This window comes from Pleurodeles waltl, chromosome 11 (genome assembly GCF_031143425.1).
Source record: "Pleurodeles waltl isolate 20211129_DDA chromosome 11, aPleWal1.hap1.20221129, whole genome shotgun sequence".
Lineage (NCBI taxonomy): Eukaryota > Metazoa > Chordata > Amphibia > Caudata > Salamandridae > Pleurodeles > Pleurodeles waltl.
The window spans coordinates 473,939,582-473,952,396 of NC_090450.1; the positions used below are offsets into that span (position 1 = coordinate 473,939,582).

The following is a 12,815-nucleotide window of genomic DNA, read 5'->3' on the forward strand; positions in this document are numbered from 1 at the left end:
CTTATCTTGTGCCCATTTTGGAAATGCAAAGGTTTTCTTGATACCTATTTCTCACTTTTTATATTTCACCAAAATAATTGCTGTGTGCCCGGTATACAATGAAAACCCGTTGCAAGGTGCAGCTCCTTTATTGGCTTTGGGTATGTAGAGTTCTTGATGAGCCTACAAGCCCTATATATCCCCGCAACCAGAAGAATCCAGCAGACGTAACAGTATATTGCTTTTAAAAATATGACATTGCAGGAAAGTCACAGAGTAAAACGTAGAGAAAAATGTCTGTTTTTTTACCTCAATTTTAATATGTTTTTGTTTCAGCTGTTATTTTCTGTAGGAAACCCTTGTAGGATCTACACAAATGACCCCTTGCTGAATTCAGAATTTTGTCTACTTTTCAGAAATGTTTAGCGTTCTGGGATCCATCATTGGTTTCACCCATTTCTGTCACTAACTGGAAGGAGGCTGAAAGCACAACAAATAGTAAAAATGGGGTATGTTCCAGTAAAATGCCAAAATTGTGTTGAAAAATTGGGTTTTGTGATTCAAGTCTTCCTGTTCCTGAAAGTTGGGAAGATGGTGATTTTAGCACCGCAAACCCTTTGTTGATGCCATTTTCAGGGGAAAAGCCACAAGCCGCCTTCTGCAGCCCTTTTTTCCCATTTAAAAAAACAAAAAACTAAATATTTGCTGTATTTTGGCTAATTTCTTGGTCTCCTTCAGGGGAACCCACAAAGTCTGGGTACATCTAGAATCCCTAGGATGTTGGAAAAAAAGGACGCAAATTTGGCATGGGTAGCTTATGTGGAGAAAAAGTTATGAGGGCCTAAGCGCGAACTGCCCCAAATAGCCAGAAAAAGGCTCGGCACAGGAGGGGAAAAGGCCTGGCAGAGAAGGGGTTAAAAAAAAAAAATGATGTTTAAAACCTGAGTGTTCCTGTACGGTTTCTGCAATAGATGCTGGTTGCTGATTGACATTACTCCTTGCAGGGCTTGGATGGTATTCTTAGTCTTAATGTGAAAGTTCAATAGACAAATTAAAAAATACTTTAAAAGAGTAATGCAGGAGTACTAATTTACGTACTCCAAGGTGCCGTTATGAATTGGTCCCAGTGATTCCAATGATGATGCTCGTGAGAGTGCACTTTTGTCAAGTTAAATAGTGCTACTTTTTGTAATGAGCTAGAGAAGAAAAACATTCAAATTTGAACATTTATTTAACTTCTGTGTGGCCTAATCATTGAAGCTCAACCTGTTTCCAGATATTTCACTTTGTGACGTATTTGGAATTTAGTCATGTTTCCACTTGTTCTTTATGTTTGCCTGGAGAAGGGTTAGCACAGCCTTTAGTGCTCAACTTCTCCTTTTAATGGAAAATGTAAAAACATAAAGTGTTCAAATATAACTTGTTTCCTTTTTTTGCACAGGATATCTCGGTTTGCGAAACGAAGGTTCAACGTGCTATCTGAACAGCATCCTAGAGTGTCTCTTCATGACTCCAGAGTTCACTAATAGCATCCTCAGGTAATCAGAGTTCATTGCTACCTGTTGTGTTGCATGCTGTATTTTTTTCACAAACCTCTTGACACATTGTAACCTCCTTTTTGGGTGCATCAGACCTTGTCATTGTGGGCATAGGGTATGCTGACAATCTTGTCTTTGAACAGGGTGCACAGACAGTCACCTCAGAGATGAGTATGCTGTCCCTCTTGAAACACAGGATATCCTGCCACTCTTTGTGATCTGGTTACACTGGCACTGCTCTTTGAGCAGAAGCTATGCTGCCACAGTTTTTTGAGCGGGGGATATGCTGTCTCTCTGAGTGCAGCCGGAATTGGTTCGAATATTTTCCGCAGTAACGAGATACTTACCTTTGCTGTGCTTCAAACTATGTTAGTTTATTGACATCGGTGTAGGCAGCACAGAAGCTGCCATTACTATGGTCTCAGAACAAAACCGCCCAATTTGGACCACTTACAGGGACACAATAAAAATAAATTGTTATTTTAGAGTTAAATCATGAAGTTGATTGTTTAATATGACTTGTCAGCGGAGCAATGTGACAGGATATTTAGGAATATCCCCTCTATTACTAAGCAGACTTACACATAGGCACTTGACAGTGCCCTAGCCCTGACATCATTTCTATGTAGTGGCTGAGTTCTGGCACAGTATGCAGGACTTTGTCTATTCCTCTGTTTTACCTTTCCATATTTTCCTGCTCGTCCACCTCTCCACCACCTCTCCACTACATCCCCTTATGTCTCCTTTCCTCCCTGCTCCACACGTTCACTCTCTTCAGTTTCTCTCTTTAATTTCCTTTTCACCTCCCCCTTTTCTTCTCTCACAATCTAGCATATTCACTATTGTCTCTGACTGCTCTCACATCAGCACCCTGTATTCTTTCTTCCATCCTTTCCCTCATCTTTTCTCCTCTAGCTCCCTTCCTCATTTCAATCCTCTTCTTTATCTTCAAGTTTCTCTTGCTGCCCTCTTTCTCTTCTCTCCAGCTTCAAACCTTCACCAAAAACAAAACTATAAAGTTAACTTGTATTTCCTTGAAAATTCACTAGATCTCACAAGGTATCATTTTATAAAGCTGTGAAACCCTCACCCACTTAAGGTGGCATTCTTCATCATATGTTTAAGGTTTCCTCCTCATTTGAATCTGACTTGTCATCTGCCTGAGTAGATTTCAGTAGACAAGGAGCTCTTGTAGAACCATTTTGCAGATCATAAGTAGGAAAATTTTATCAGAAAAATGAGCGGGATCTTAGATGTTTAAGAGTAAAATTGCCTGTATGTTAACTTTTAGTACTTTATTTTGGTAGCCACTGCAAGATTAAGAACCCATAACACGTCTGTGGCATTCTTTAGGGGCCCAGGGATCCCCCAAATCCCACCCAGCTATCTAGGATTGTCCTAAGTTTCTAGAGTGGAAGGTAAACAGAGTCAAATAAACTAAAAATACTCACATTTACTGATATTCCACCAAGGTTATAGCCTGTAACAAATAGGTTTAAACCTCATGAAGGTGTCAAGGTCCACTCACTTGAAAACTAGGATCTCTGCAGGAATTACATGATTCTGACAATACCCCGATCAAGCAGACATCCTCATTCACCTCAGACTAAGCCCAGATGACTTCCCAAAGAATGAAAAGTGTTGAAGAAGATAGAAATACTCGATTCTGGAGAGGCTTCTTTGGTTTTGTCTGTCCAAAGTAGGACATATGGCAGCTTCTCAGACTTAACAAAACTGGTACATGCAGCCTTTGTTTAAACAAACACATTAATTACACCACTCAGTGCTCAGATTGCACACCATGTTAAATATTCAGACAATAGTAGTTAATTAGACAAATCAGTCTTTGCTCTTGTCAGAACTATAAAAGCCTTGTTGAGTGTCTTTCTTTCACAGGATTTTTAGAAAGTCCCACTCTATTGCTTCATAGAGATTAAATGTACTCCGCCACCCCATTACTGGCTTTAGTTTGCAAATAAATTAGCTTTAAGTAAACCCTGTTACTAAAAATACCTTCTTCTTGGATTATTTGTGTTCTTTGAACAATTTCTCAATATAACTTGAAATAAACTCTGTGAGCTCAAGAGCTTAACCTCCTTGTGTTTTTTCTTGCAAAAGTCTCTACATGGTCTCTGATACTTGTCTGTTGCATGCAAAGTGTACTATTTATTTTAAGCAATGTAGTAGTTTTCAAAAACGATTACTTTATTACCGGTGGGACCCCGGATGGAATTCAGAAGCGCCGGTACCCCAGCAGCATCTAAACCGAGGTTGTGGCAATTTAGAAAACAAGAACAGGTAGAGGACCTCAAGTGGGTTTCACACCACAAGGCTTTATTTTTGAAGTCTGTAAACCAAGCGACTAGCAGTGGGCTTAGGTTCGGTACTTTAGTACCTCTTACAATGTGGTCTCAATGGCACATGCATTCAAGGCAGACACAAGACTGACTGGAGGCCAGAATGGAGACACACACGGGACAAGTTGCAACAGTGGGGAAGTCGGTCTTTATACCCCGTGTACTCCCACATTCATTAAGTTACGGTATTGTCCCTTTGCCGACGGCTGTCATTCCCTTTCCATTGGAGAACCTTTCAGAAGTCCATGTCTGAGGCATTGCTGGTGCTACCATGAGTATGATGATGCATTACAGTGTATTTATGTTACTCAGTCTAGTAACTGATTTCTTTCAATCAACCTCATTATGTTTTGAGACGTTATTCTGTTGGCTGTGATTCCTGTTTACCCTCAAATCGACGACATTTCACACAACACTGACATTCTTGGCCTAAGAGACTCCTAAAATAACTAATGAATATCATTTTTTTCAATCATTCTTTAATTAATTAAACACGTACTTTTAGATGGTGCAAGCATTTAACTCTGCTTTGAGGTCGCTGTAGCTACTTTTAACTTAAAGCTATATTAAATCCCGGTCACCTGACATTCTTTAATGGAATTTGACCCCAGCCTGGAACAAAGCACAGGCTCCTGATAAATCTGGAGACTGTTGGCATGGATGTGGCAGTCCCTGAACACATCTGCATATACTCTGGAATTGGGTCAAACGATCTTGTTACTGGGCCCATGTGCTGGACGACATAGACGTAATTTGCTCTACACAAATCCCACACTTTCCTGCATTCATTCTGTTAGGCCTCCCAAATGACGGACTTTCTCCCGCACTCCACAAGGGGTAGACAGATGTCCCTAGCCCTCTGTGAAGCACACCAAACAAAACTGAGGTGGTGGAGTAAGGCTATGGCTCCTAGACCATCGAAACTGGCTTCAGCACATATGGGACTTCTTGGAGATAGAGAAGTTATAATGATATTTGAAAACAAAAAGAGGTCTTTCGTGTGCTGTGGGCCTTTTTTTTGTGGGTCCTATTGTCCGAATTTAGCTATATTACCATTGATTAGTACTCCTGCTACTGGTTTAACATATGAAATTCTGCATTACCTGACCTATGCCTACTTGTCCAACATTTTACGTGGGATGGGATCAATAAACACTGACAGGCACTTTTCAAGCATTGAGCATTTAGGAACTTTTCTCTGTGAGATTTAAAAGCCTCCTTATATTATCAGATGTTTGCCTGTTTTTAGTAAAGCCAAGTTGGTGAGTTGTATCCAGTATGGCATAAGAGCAACCAAGCAGTTAGTCAGTATTTTTTATAAATGTTAAGGTCTGCATTTGATGGTGAAATGAGGCACAGCACTCAGCTGGCTTGCTGACTTAGGGCCTCATTGCGACTGCCAGGGCCACTGTGGAGGTCGGACCGCCACCAAAGCAGCGGTCCGGCCTCCACATTACTACCGTGGTGGAACTGCCACAGTTGGACTGCCGATACCGGCAGGTTGCCACCAGCCTGGCGGTCTCAATCTGCCAGGGCAGCGCTGCTTGCAGCACTGCCCTGGGGTTTACAAATCCCCTTTCTGTCAGTCTTTGCATGGCGGTAGCCCCACCATGCAAAGGCTGGCGGAAAGGGGGTGCCGGGTGCCTTCCACTGCCCGAATTTACAGGCAGTGGAAAGTGCGACGGGCACCCACCGCAGTGCCACATTGCCCCCAGCTCGATGTCAATGTTAAAGCCTTGTTCATCACAGGGCCGGAGGGCGGAAACGCTGTTACCGCCCGCCGGCCCTTCGGTGATCTCGTAATAGGGCCGGCGGTGTTCTGGTCGCATTGGTCGTCAGGTGGTGGTACAAGTTTGGTGGGCAGCCTCCACTACCCACCAAACTCGTAATGAGAGCCTCAGTCTGGGTTGGGATATTTCCACGACCAATGATTGCTGATCTTGAGTTTTCTATAAAAGTGCATAAAGGTTTATTGTTTTCTCTTGTATGAGTCTGTTAAGCTTATGATCGAAGAATTCTAGAATCCACCCATCACTTTTTTACAGAATCTGATTTCTGGCCATACTCCTACTTTGGCTTGGGGTCAGCAATTTATCAGACTTATTAGCACTTTGCTAGAAGTATTGCCTAACCTGTAAGAGTGCTGTCTCAGATTTTTCAGTAAGCAGTAGCTTAATCTGTTCTCATAGTATTGTATCTTTCCTCATTACTGACAGAGAACCTTTGGCTATATAGTTTAACTGCTAGAGTATTAGGTTCAGGCCGCAGTTGGCTTCATCACCTATATGGGGTCAAAAGAGCACTTAATAATCTGCCAAGACGGTCCATGGGAGGACACACTCCTTACAGGTCCTTTTTGGGATACCTATGTATGTCGCAGATCTAGATGGCCCTGGTTTGGTGGCAGCAGACGCACCTTTTGACATAAGTGAGAGTTTCATTGTTTACAGATGCTTCAGCAATTTTGTGATGATGATTCATCCACCACTGCTGCCAATTTAGGAATAAGGGATTTGCCAACAACTTCTACAGGCTAGACTCATAAAGTTGGGGATCTGTTTCGTGAGAAGATTGTGATAAAGAAGGAATTCAAGCCATCCTACAGAGTACTGGAATCAGTCCTAGGAATACAAGGCACCAGACGTGTCATTCTACCACTGCTGCCAGGTTCCAAAGGTAACATATTTGTCTCCATCCACAACATCACATTGCACCATGTGGCCGATCCCGCACATTAGACCTAGCGGTCCCTTGGGTAGTTCCCGGTCCCCTCTCACTAACTAACAGGACATACATCTTCAAAGGAGAAACAACAACTCTTCTGACTACAAAAGCATGTACAACAATGCTACAAATGCCTCTTTCGAGCATGGGGAGTGCAGTAAATGAGATTTTGCTGATTTGTATTACCACTTCACTGACAAGAACTGTTCAAGATGTGACTGTTTTCTTCTCAAATGCAATGCAAACTGACGTCACCATCTACTATGAACCTCCACATGAAGTGGATCCACTAACTAGTAATGCACCGGCTCCTGGTTTTCGCAGAGAAGGCTTCTGGTTACTTCATCGACCTTGATAACTTTTCTTCGACTTCATCTGCACCTGTAACTGAAACCGTTTAAAAGATACCGTAAGCTGTACATATTGCTTATCAGGGTTCGTAAAATCATAAAAATGTTACTAGGCCTGCAGGTCGAGTAACTTAAATAATCTACTCGACCGAACTGTAATGTACTTGACCCGTAAACTGGTCTCAAATTGTGTGATCCTACACAAATAGTTTACAGAGTCACCTTTTTCTTCATTCTCACATATGACTGCACCTTAAAATATTTTAGCTCAGCATTTCTGCAGTACAAAAAAACCTCTTTTGTTTGATTAAGTAGACTAAAGTTTGCTGCATGCATCACAATAATCTAGCCCACATGCCTATGACATCTAGCCCACATAACCTAGGACTTCTTTTAGTTTACTAACAACATTGCCATCAGGGCAGGAGTGATTCTCAGTTTGTTTAAAAACTCAGTTTTAATAAATATATGTTCGATGGCATCTGTCGCTGTAGATTCGCATGTTCTGCATAGCTCGCCATCTGGTGTTGGGCCGGAGTGTTACAAGTTGTTTTTCTTCGAAGAAGTCTTTCGAGTCACGGGACCGAGTGACTCCTCCTTTTGTCTCCATTGCGCATGGGCGTCGACTCCATCTTCGATTGTTTTTTTTCCGCCATCGGGTTCGGACGTGTTCCTGTCGCTCCGAGTTTCGGAACGGAAAGATAGCTAATTTCGGAAGATTTTCGTCGGTATTGTTGCGTTCGGGATCGGCATAGTTAGATTCAACACCGCGTCGAAGGATCGAGGAGCTCCGGTGCCCTTTGGGGTAGTTTTTCGATCCCCCGTCGGGGCCTGGTCGGCCTGACCGCGTGCTGAAGAACACCGATGGAACGGACCCCGTTCCGTTTCTGCCCCAAATGCCCCAAATGCCACAATAAATACCCCTATACAGACCAACACTTGGTCTGTAACCTGTGCCTGTCACCTGAGCACAGTGAAGACACCTGTGAGGCCTGTCGTGCGTTTCCGGTCCCGAAAAACACTCCGAGACCGTCGAGCCAGAAGACTTCAGATGGCGTCCGCGCCGACAGCCCACCGGGAGTTCGAGGAACAAGAAGAGGAGGAAGGTACCTTCTCGATCCAAGACTCGGAATCGGAAGGATTCGACGATACACAAACCGTGAGTAAGACGTCGAAAAGCACTCAGAAGAAGATTTACAAGGCCCAGGGGACGCCACTGCCACCAGGCCATGGCTCGACCCATAAATTCGGTGACCGACCGTCGGCACCGAAAAAGGCCCAAACGGTGCCGAGATCGTCCGACTCCGGTCGAGACACCGGCACGCAGCCTTCTCGGGACCGAGAAAGTGCTGGAGTCAAGCATCAACACTGAGATGCCGGTGTAGACACGGCTCGACGCCGAGACAGCGGCCCCGAAGAAGAAAAGAGTCACCTCGGAGCCGAAAAAAGACGCAGACAGGGTTTCAGTCCCGAAACAAACTGCAACCGACCCAGCTTCAGGCTCTTATACAGAAGAGCACTCGCTAACCTCCCAAATGCAAAAGCATAGGTTCGAGGAAGAGCTACAATCAACTGATGTGGACCATACGCAAAAGCGTATTTTCATACAGCAGGGGACAGGAAAAATAAGCACCCTTCCCCCTATTAGAAGAAAGAGAAGGTTGGAGTTCCAAACTGAACAGACACCACAACCAAAAGTGGTTAAAAAGGTTACCCCACCACCCTCTCCTCCGCCCGTGATTAACGTCTCACCAGCACAAACTCCATCACACTCCCCAGCTCACACCACCATGAGCCAGGGTGACCAAGACCAAGACGCATGGGACCTATACGACGCCCCAGTGTCAGATAACAGTCCGGAGGCATACCCTACGAAGCCATCTCCACCAGAGGACAGCACCGCGTATTCTCAAGTGGTGGCTAGAGCAGCACAATTTCATAATGTGAGCCTCCACTCTGAACAGGTCGAGGATGATTTTTTGTTCAATACACTCTCCTCCACCCACAGCTCATACCAAAGCCTGCCTATGCTCCCTGGTATGCTCCGGCACGCAAAAGACATCTTTAAGGAGCCGGTCAAAAGCAGGGCAATCACACCAAGGGTGGAAAAGAAGTATAAGGCGCCTCCTACAGACCCGGCTTTCATCACTACACAGCTGCCACCAGACTCTGTCGTTGTAGGTGCAGCTAGGAAAAGGGCCAACTCCCACACATCTGGAGATGCACCACCCCCAGATAAAGAAAGCCGCAAGTTCGATGCAGCTGGTAAGAGAGTCGCAGCACAAGCTGCAAACCAGTGGCGCATCGCGAACTCCCAGGCACTACTTGCGCGCTATGACAGAGCCCATTGGGATGAGATGCAACATCTCATTGAACATCTGCCCAAGGACCTACAAAATAGGGCAAAACAAGTGGTGGAGGAGGGACAGACCATTTCCAACAACCAGATCCGCTCCTCCATGGACGCTGCAGATACAGCTGCACGGACAATTAATACATCTGTAACTATTAGAAGGCATGCATGGCTCAGAACGTCTGGATTTAAGCCAGAGATTCAGCAAGCAGTTCTCAATATGCCTTTTAACGAAAGAGAACTGTTCGGTCCAGAAGTGGACACAGCCATTGAGAAACTTAAAAAAGACACGGACACTGCCAAAGGCATGGGCGCGCTCTACTCCCCGCAGAGCAAAGGGAATTACAGCACATTCCGTAAAACACCCTTTAGAGGAGGGTTTCGGGGTCAGAGCACACAAGCCAGCACCTCACAAGCAACACCGTCCAGTTACCAGGGACAGTATAGAGGAAATTTTCGGGGACAATACAGAGGAGGGCAATTCCCTAGGAATAGAGGAAGATTTCAAAGCCCCAAAACCACTACTACTAAACAGTGACTCACATGTCACTCACCCCCTCCACACAACACCAGTGGGGGGAAGAATAAGTCATTATTACAAAGCATGGGAGGAAATCACTACAGACACTTGGGTACTAGCAATTATCCAACATGGTTATTGCATAGAATTTCTACAATTCCCTCCAAACATACCACCAAAAGCACAAAATTTGACAAAACATCATTCCAATCTCCTGGAGATGGAAGTGCAGGCACTATTGCAAAAGAATGCAATCGAATTAGTGCCAAACACACAAATAAACACAGGAGTTTACTCACTGTACTTTCTGATACCAAAGAAGGACAAAACGCTGAGACCAATCCTAGACCTCAGAGTAGTGAACACTTTCATCAAATCAGACCACTTTCACATGGTCACACTACAAGAGGTATTACCATTGCTAAAACTACACGACTATATGGCAACTTTAGACCTCAAGGATGCTTATTTCCATATACCAATACACCCATCGCACAGGAAATACCTAAGGTTTGTATTCAAAGGAATACATTACCAATTCAAGGTACTGCCTTTCGGATTAACAACCGCACCAAGAGTCTTTACCAAATGTCTAGCGGTAGTCGCTGCACACATAAGAAGGCAGCAAATACATGTGTTCCCATATCTAGACGACTGGCTAATCAAGGCCCATTCGTTGATAGAGTGCTCAAATCACACAAATCAGATCATACAAACCCTCTTCAAACTAGGGTTCACCGTCAACTTCACAAAATCCAACATTCTGCCGCGCAAGGTACAACAATACCTAGGAGCCATAATAGACACATCAAAGGGAGTAGCCACTCCAAGTCCCCAAAGAATTCAAAATTTCAACACCATCATACAACGCATGTATCCAACACAAAGGATACAAGCAAAGATGGTGTTACAACTCCTAGGCATGATGTCTTCATGCATAGCCATTGTCCCAAACGCAAGACTGCACATGAGGCCCTTACAACAGTGCCTAGCATCACAGTGGTCTCAAGCACAGGGTCATCTTCTAGATCTGGTGTTAATAGACCGCCAAACTTACCTCTCGCTTCTGTGGTGGAACAACATAAATTTAAACAAAGGGCGGCCTTTCCAAGACCCAGTGCCACAATACGTAATAACGACAGATGCTTCCATGACAGGGTGGGGAGCACACCTCGATCAACACAGCATACAAGGACAATGGAACGTACATCAAACAAAACTGCATATCAATCACCTAGAACTTCTAGCAGTTTTTCAAGCACTAAAAGCTTTCCAACCAATAATAGTTCACAAATACATTCTCGTCAAAACAGACAACATGACAATAATGTATTATTTAAACAAGCAAGGGGGGACGCACTCCACGCAGTTAAGCCTGCTAGCACAAAAAATTTGGCGTTGGGCAATTCACAACCAAATTCGCCTAATAGCACAATTTATACCAGGGATCCAAAATCAACTCGCAGACAATCTCTCTCGAGATCACCAACAGGTCCACGAATGGGAAATTCACCCCCAAATTCTGAACACATATTTCAAACTCTGGGGAACACCTCAAATAGACTTGTTTGCGACGAAGGAGAACGCAAAATGCCAAAACTTCGCATCCAGATACCAACACAAACAGTCCCAAGGCAATGCCCTATGGATGAACTGGTCAGGGATATTTGCTTACGCTTTTCCTCCTCTCCCTCTCCTTCCTTACCTGGTAAACAAACTCAGTCAAAACAAACTCAAACTCATATTAATAGCACCAACTTGGGCAAGGCAACCCTGGTACACAACGCTGCTAGACCTATCAGTAGTACCCTGCATCAAATTGCCCAACAGGCCAGATCTGTTGACACAACACAACCAAAAGATCAGACACCCAGATCCAGCATCGCTGAATCTAGCAATCTGGCTCCTGAAATCTTAGAATTCGGGCACTTACAACTTACCCAAGAATGTATGGAAGTCATAAAACAAGCCAGAAGGCCATCCACCAGGCACTGCTATGCAAGTAAATGGAAGAGGTTTGTTTGCTACTGCCATATTAATCAAATACAACCATTACCCACAACTCCAGAACATGTAGTGGGTTACTTGCTTCACTTACAGAAATCTAACTTGGCTTTCTCTTCCATTAAAATACACCTTGCAGCAATATCTGCATACCTGCCGACTACCTATTCAACTTCCCTATATAGGATACCAGTCATTAAAGCATTCATGGAGGGACTTAGGAGAATTATACCACCAAGAACACCACCTGTTCCTTCATGGAACCTGAATGTGGTCCTTACTAGACTTATGGGTCCACCTTTTGAACCCATGCACTCCTGCGAGATACAGTTCCTAACCTGGAAGGTGGCATTTCTCATCGCCATTACTTCCCTAAGAAGAGTAAGCGAGATTCAGGCGTTTACAATACAAGAACCTTTTATACAACTTCACAAAAATAAGGTCGTCCTAAGGACCAATCCTAAATTTTTGCCAAAGGTTATTTCACCGTTCCATCTAAATCAAACAGTGGAACTTCCAGTGTTCTTTCCACAGCCAGATACCGTAGCTGAAAGGGCACTACATACGTTAGATGTCAAAAGAGCATTGATGTATTACATTGACAGAACAAAGAACATCAGAAAGACTAAACAACTATTTATTGCATTTCAAAAACCTCATGCAGGAAACCCAATATCAAAACAAGGTATAGCCAGATGGATAGTTAAATGCATCCAAATCTGCTACCTTAAAGCTAAACGACAGCTGCCCATTACACCAAGGGCACACTCAACCAGGAAAAAAGGTGCTACCATGGCCTTTCTAGGAAACATCCCAATGCAAGAAATATGTAAGGCAGCCACATGGTCTACGCCTCATACATTCACCAAGCACTACTGTGTAGACGTGTTATCCGCACAACAAGCCACAGTAGGTCAAGCCGTATTAAGAACATTATTTCAAACTACCTCCACTCCTACAGGCTGATCCACCGCTTTTGGGGAGATAACT

General features: G+C 44.0%; 1 protein-coding gene across 5 annotated transcripts in view; it reads left to right on the top strand.

Moving 5' to 3' along the window:
* Positions 1-12,815, top strand: part of LOC138265788 (ubiquitin carboxyl-terminal hydrolase 50-like) — a 384,629-nt gene that overhangs the window by 74,522 nt on the left and 297,292 nt on the right. For 4 of the 5 annotated variants that reach the window (XM_069213817.1, XM_069213818.1, XM_069213819.1 and 1 more), the window contains exon 2: positions 1,421-1,517. In XM_069213817.1, coding sequence (XP_069069918.1) covers positions 1,421-1,517 — 97 coding nt within the window. Of the gene's footprint in view, positions 1-395; positions 489-1,420; positions 1,518-12,815 lie in introns of all 5 variants that reach the window. The other variant, XM_069213820.1, reaches the window with a different exon arrangement.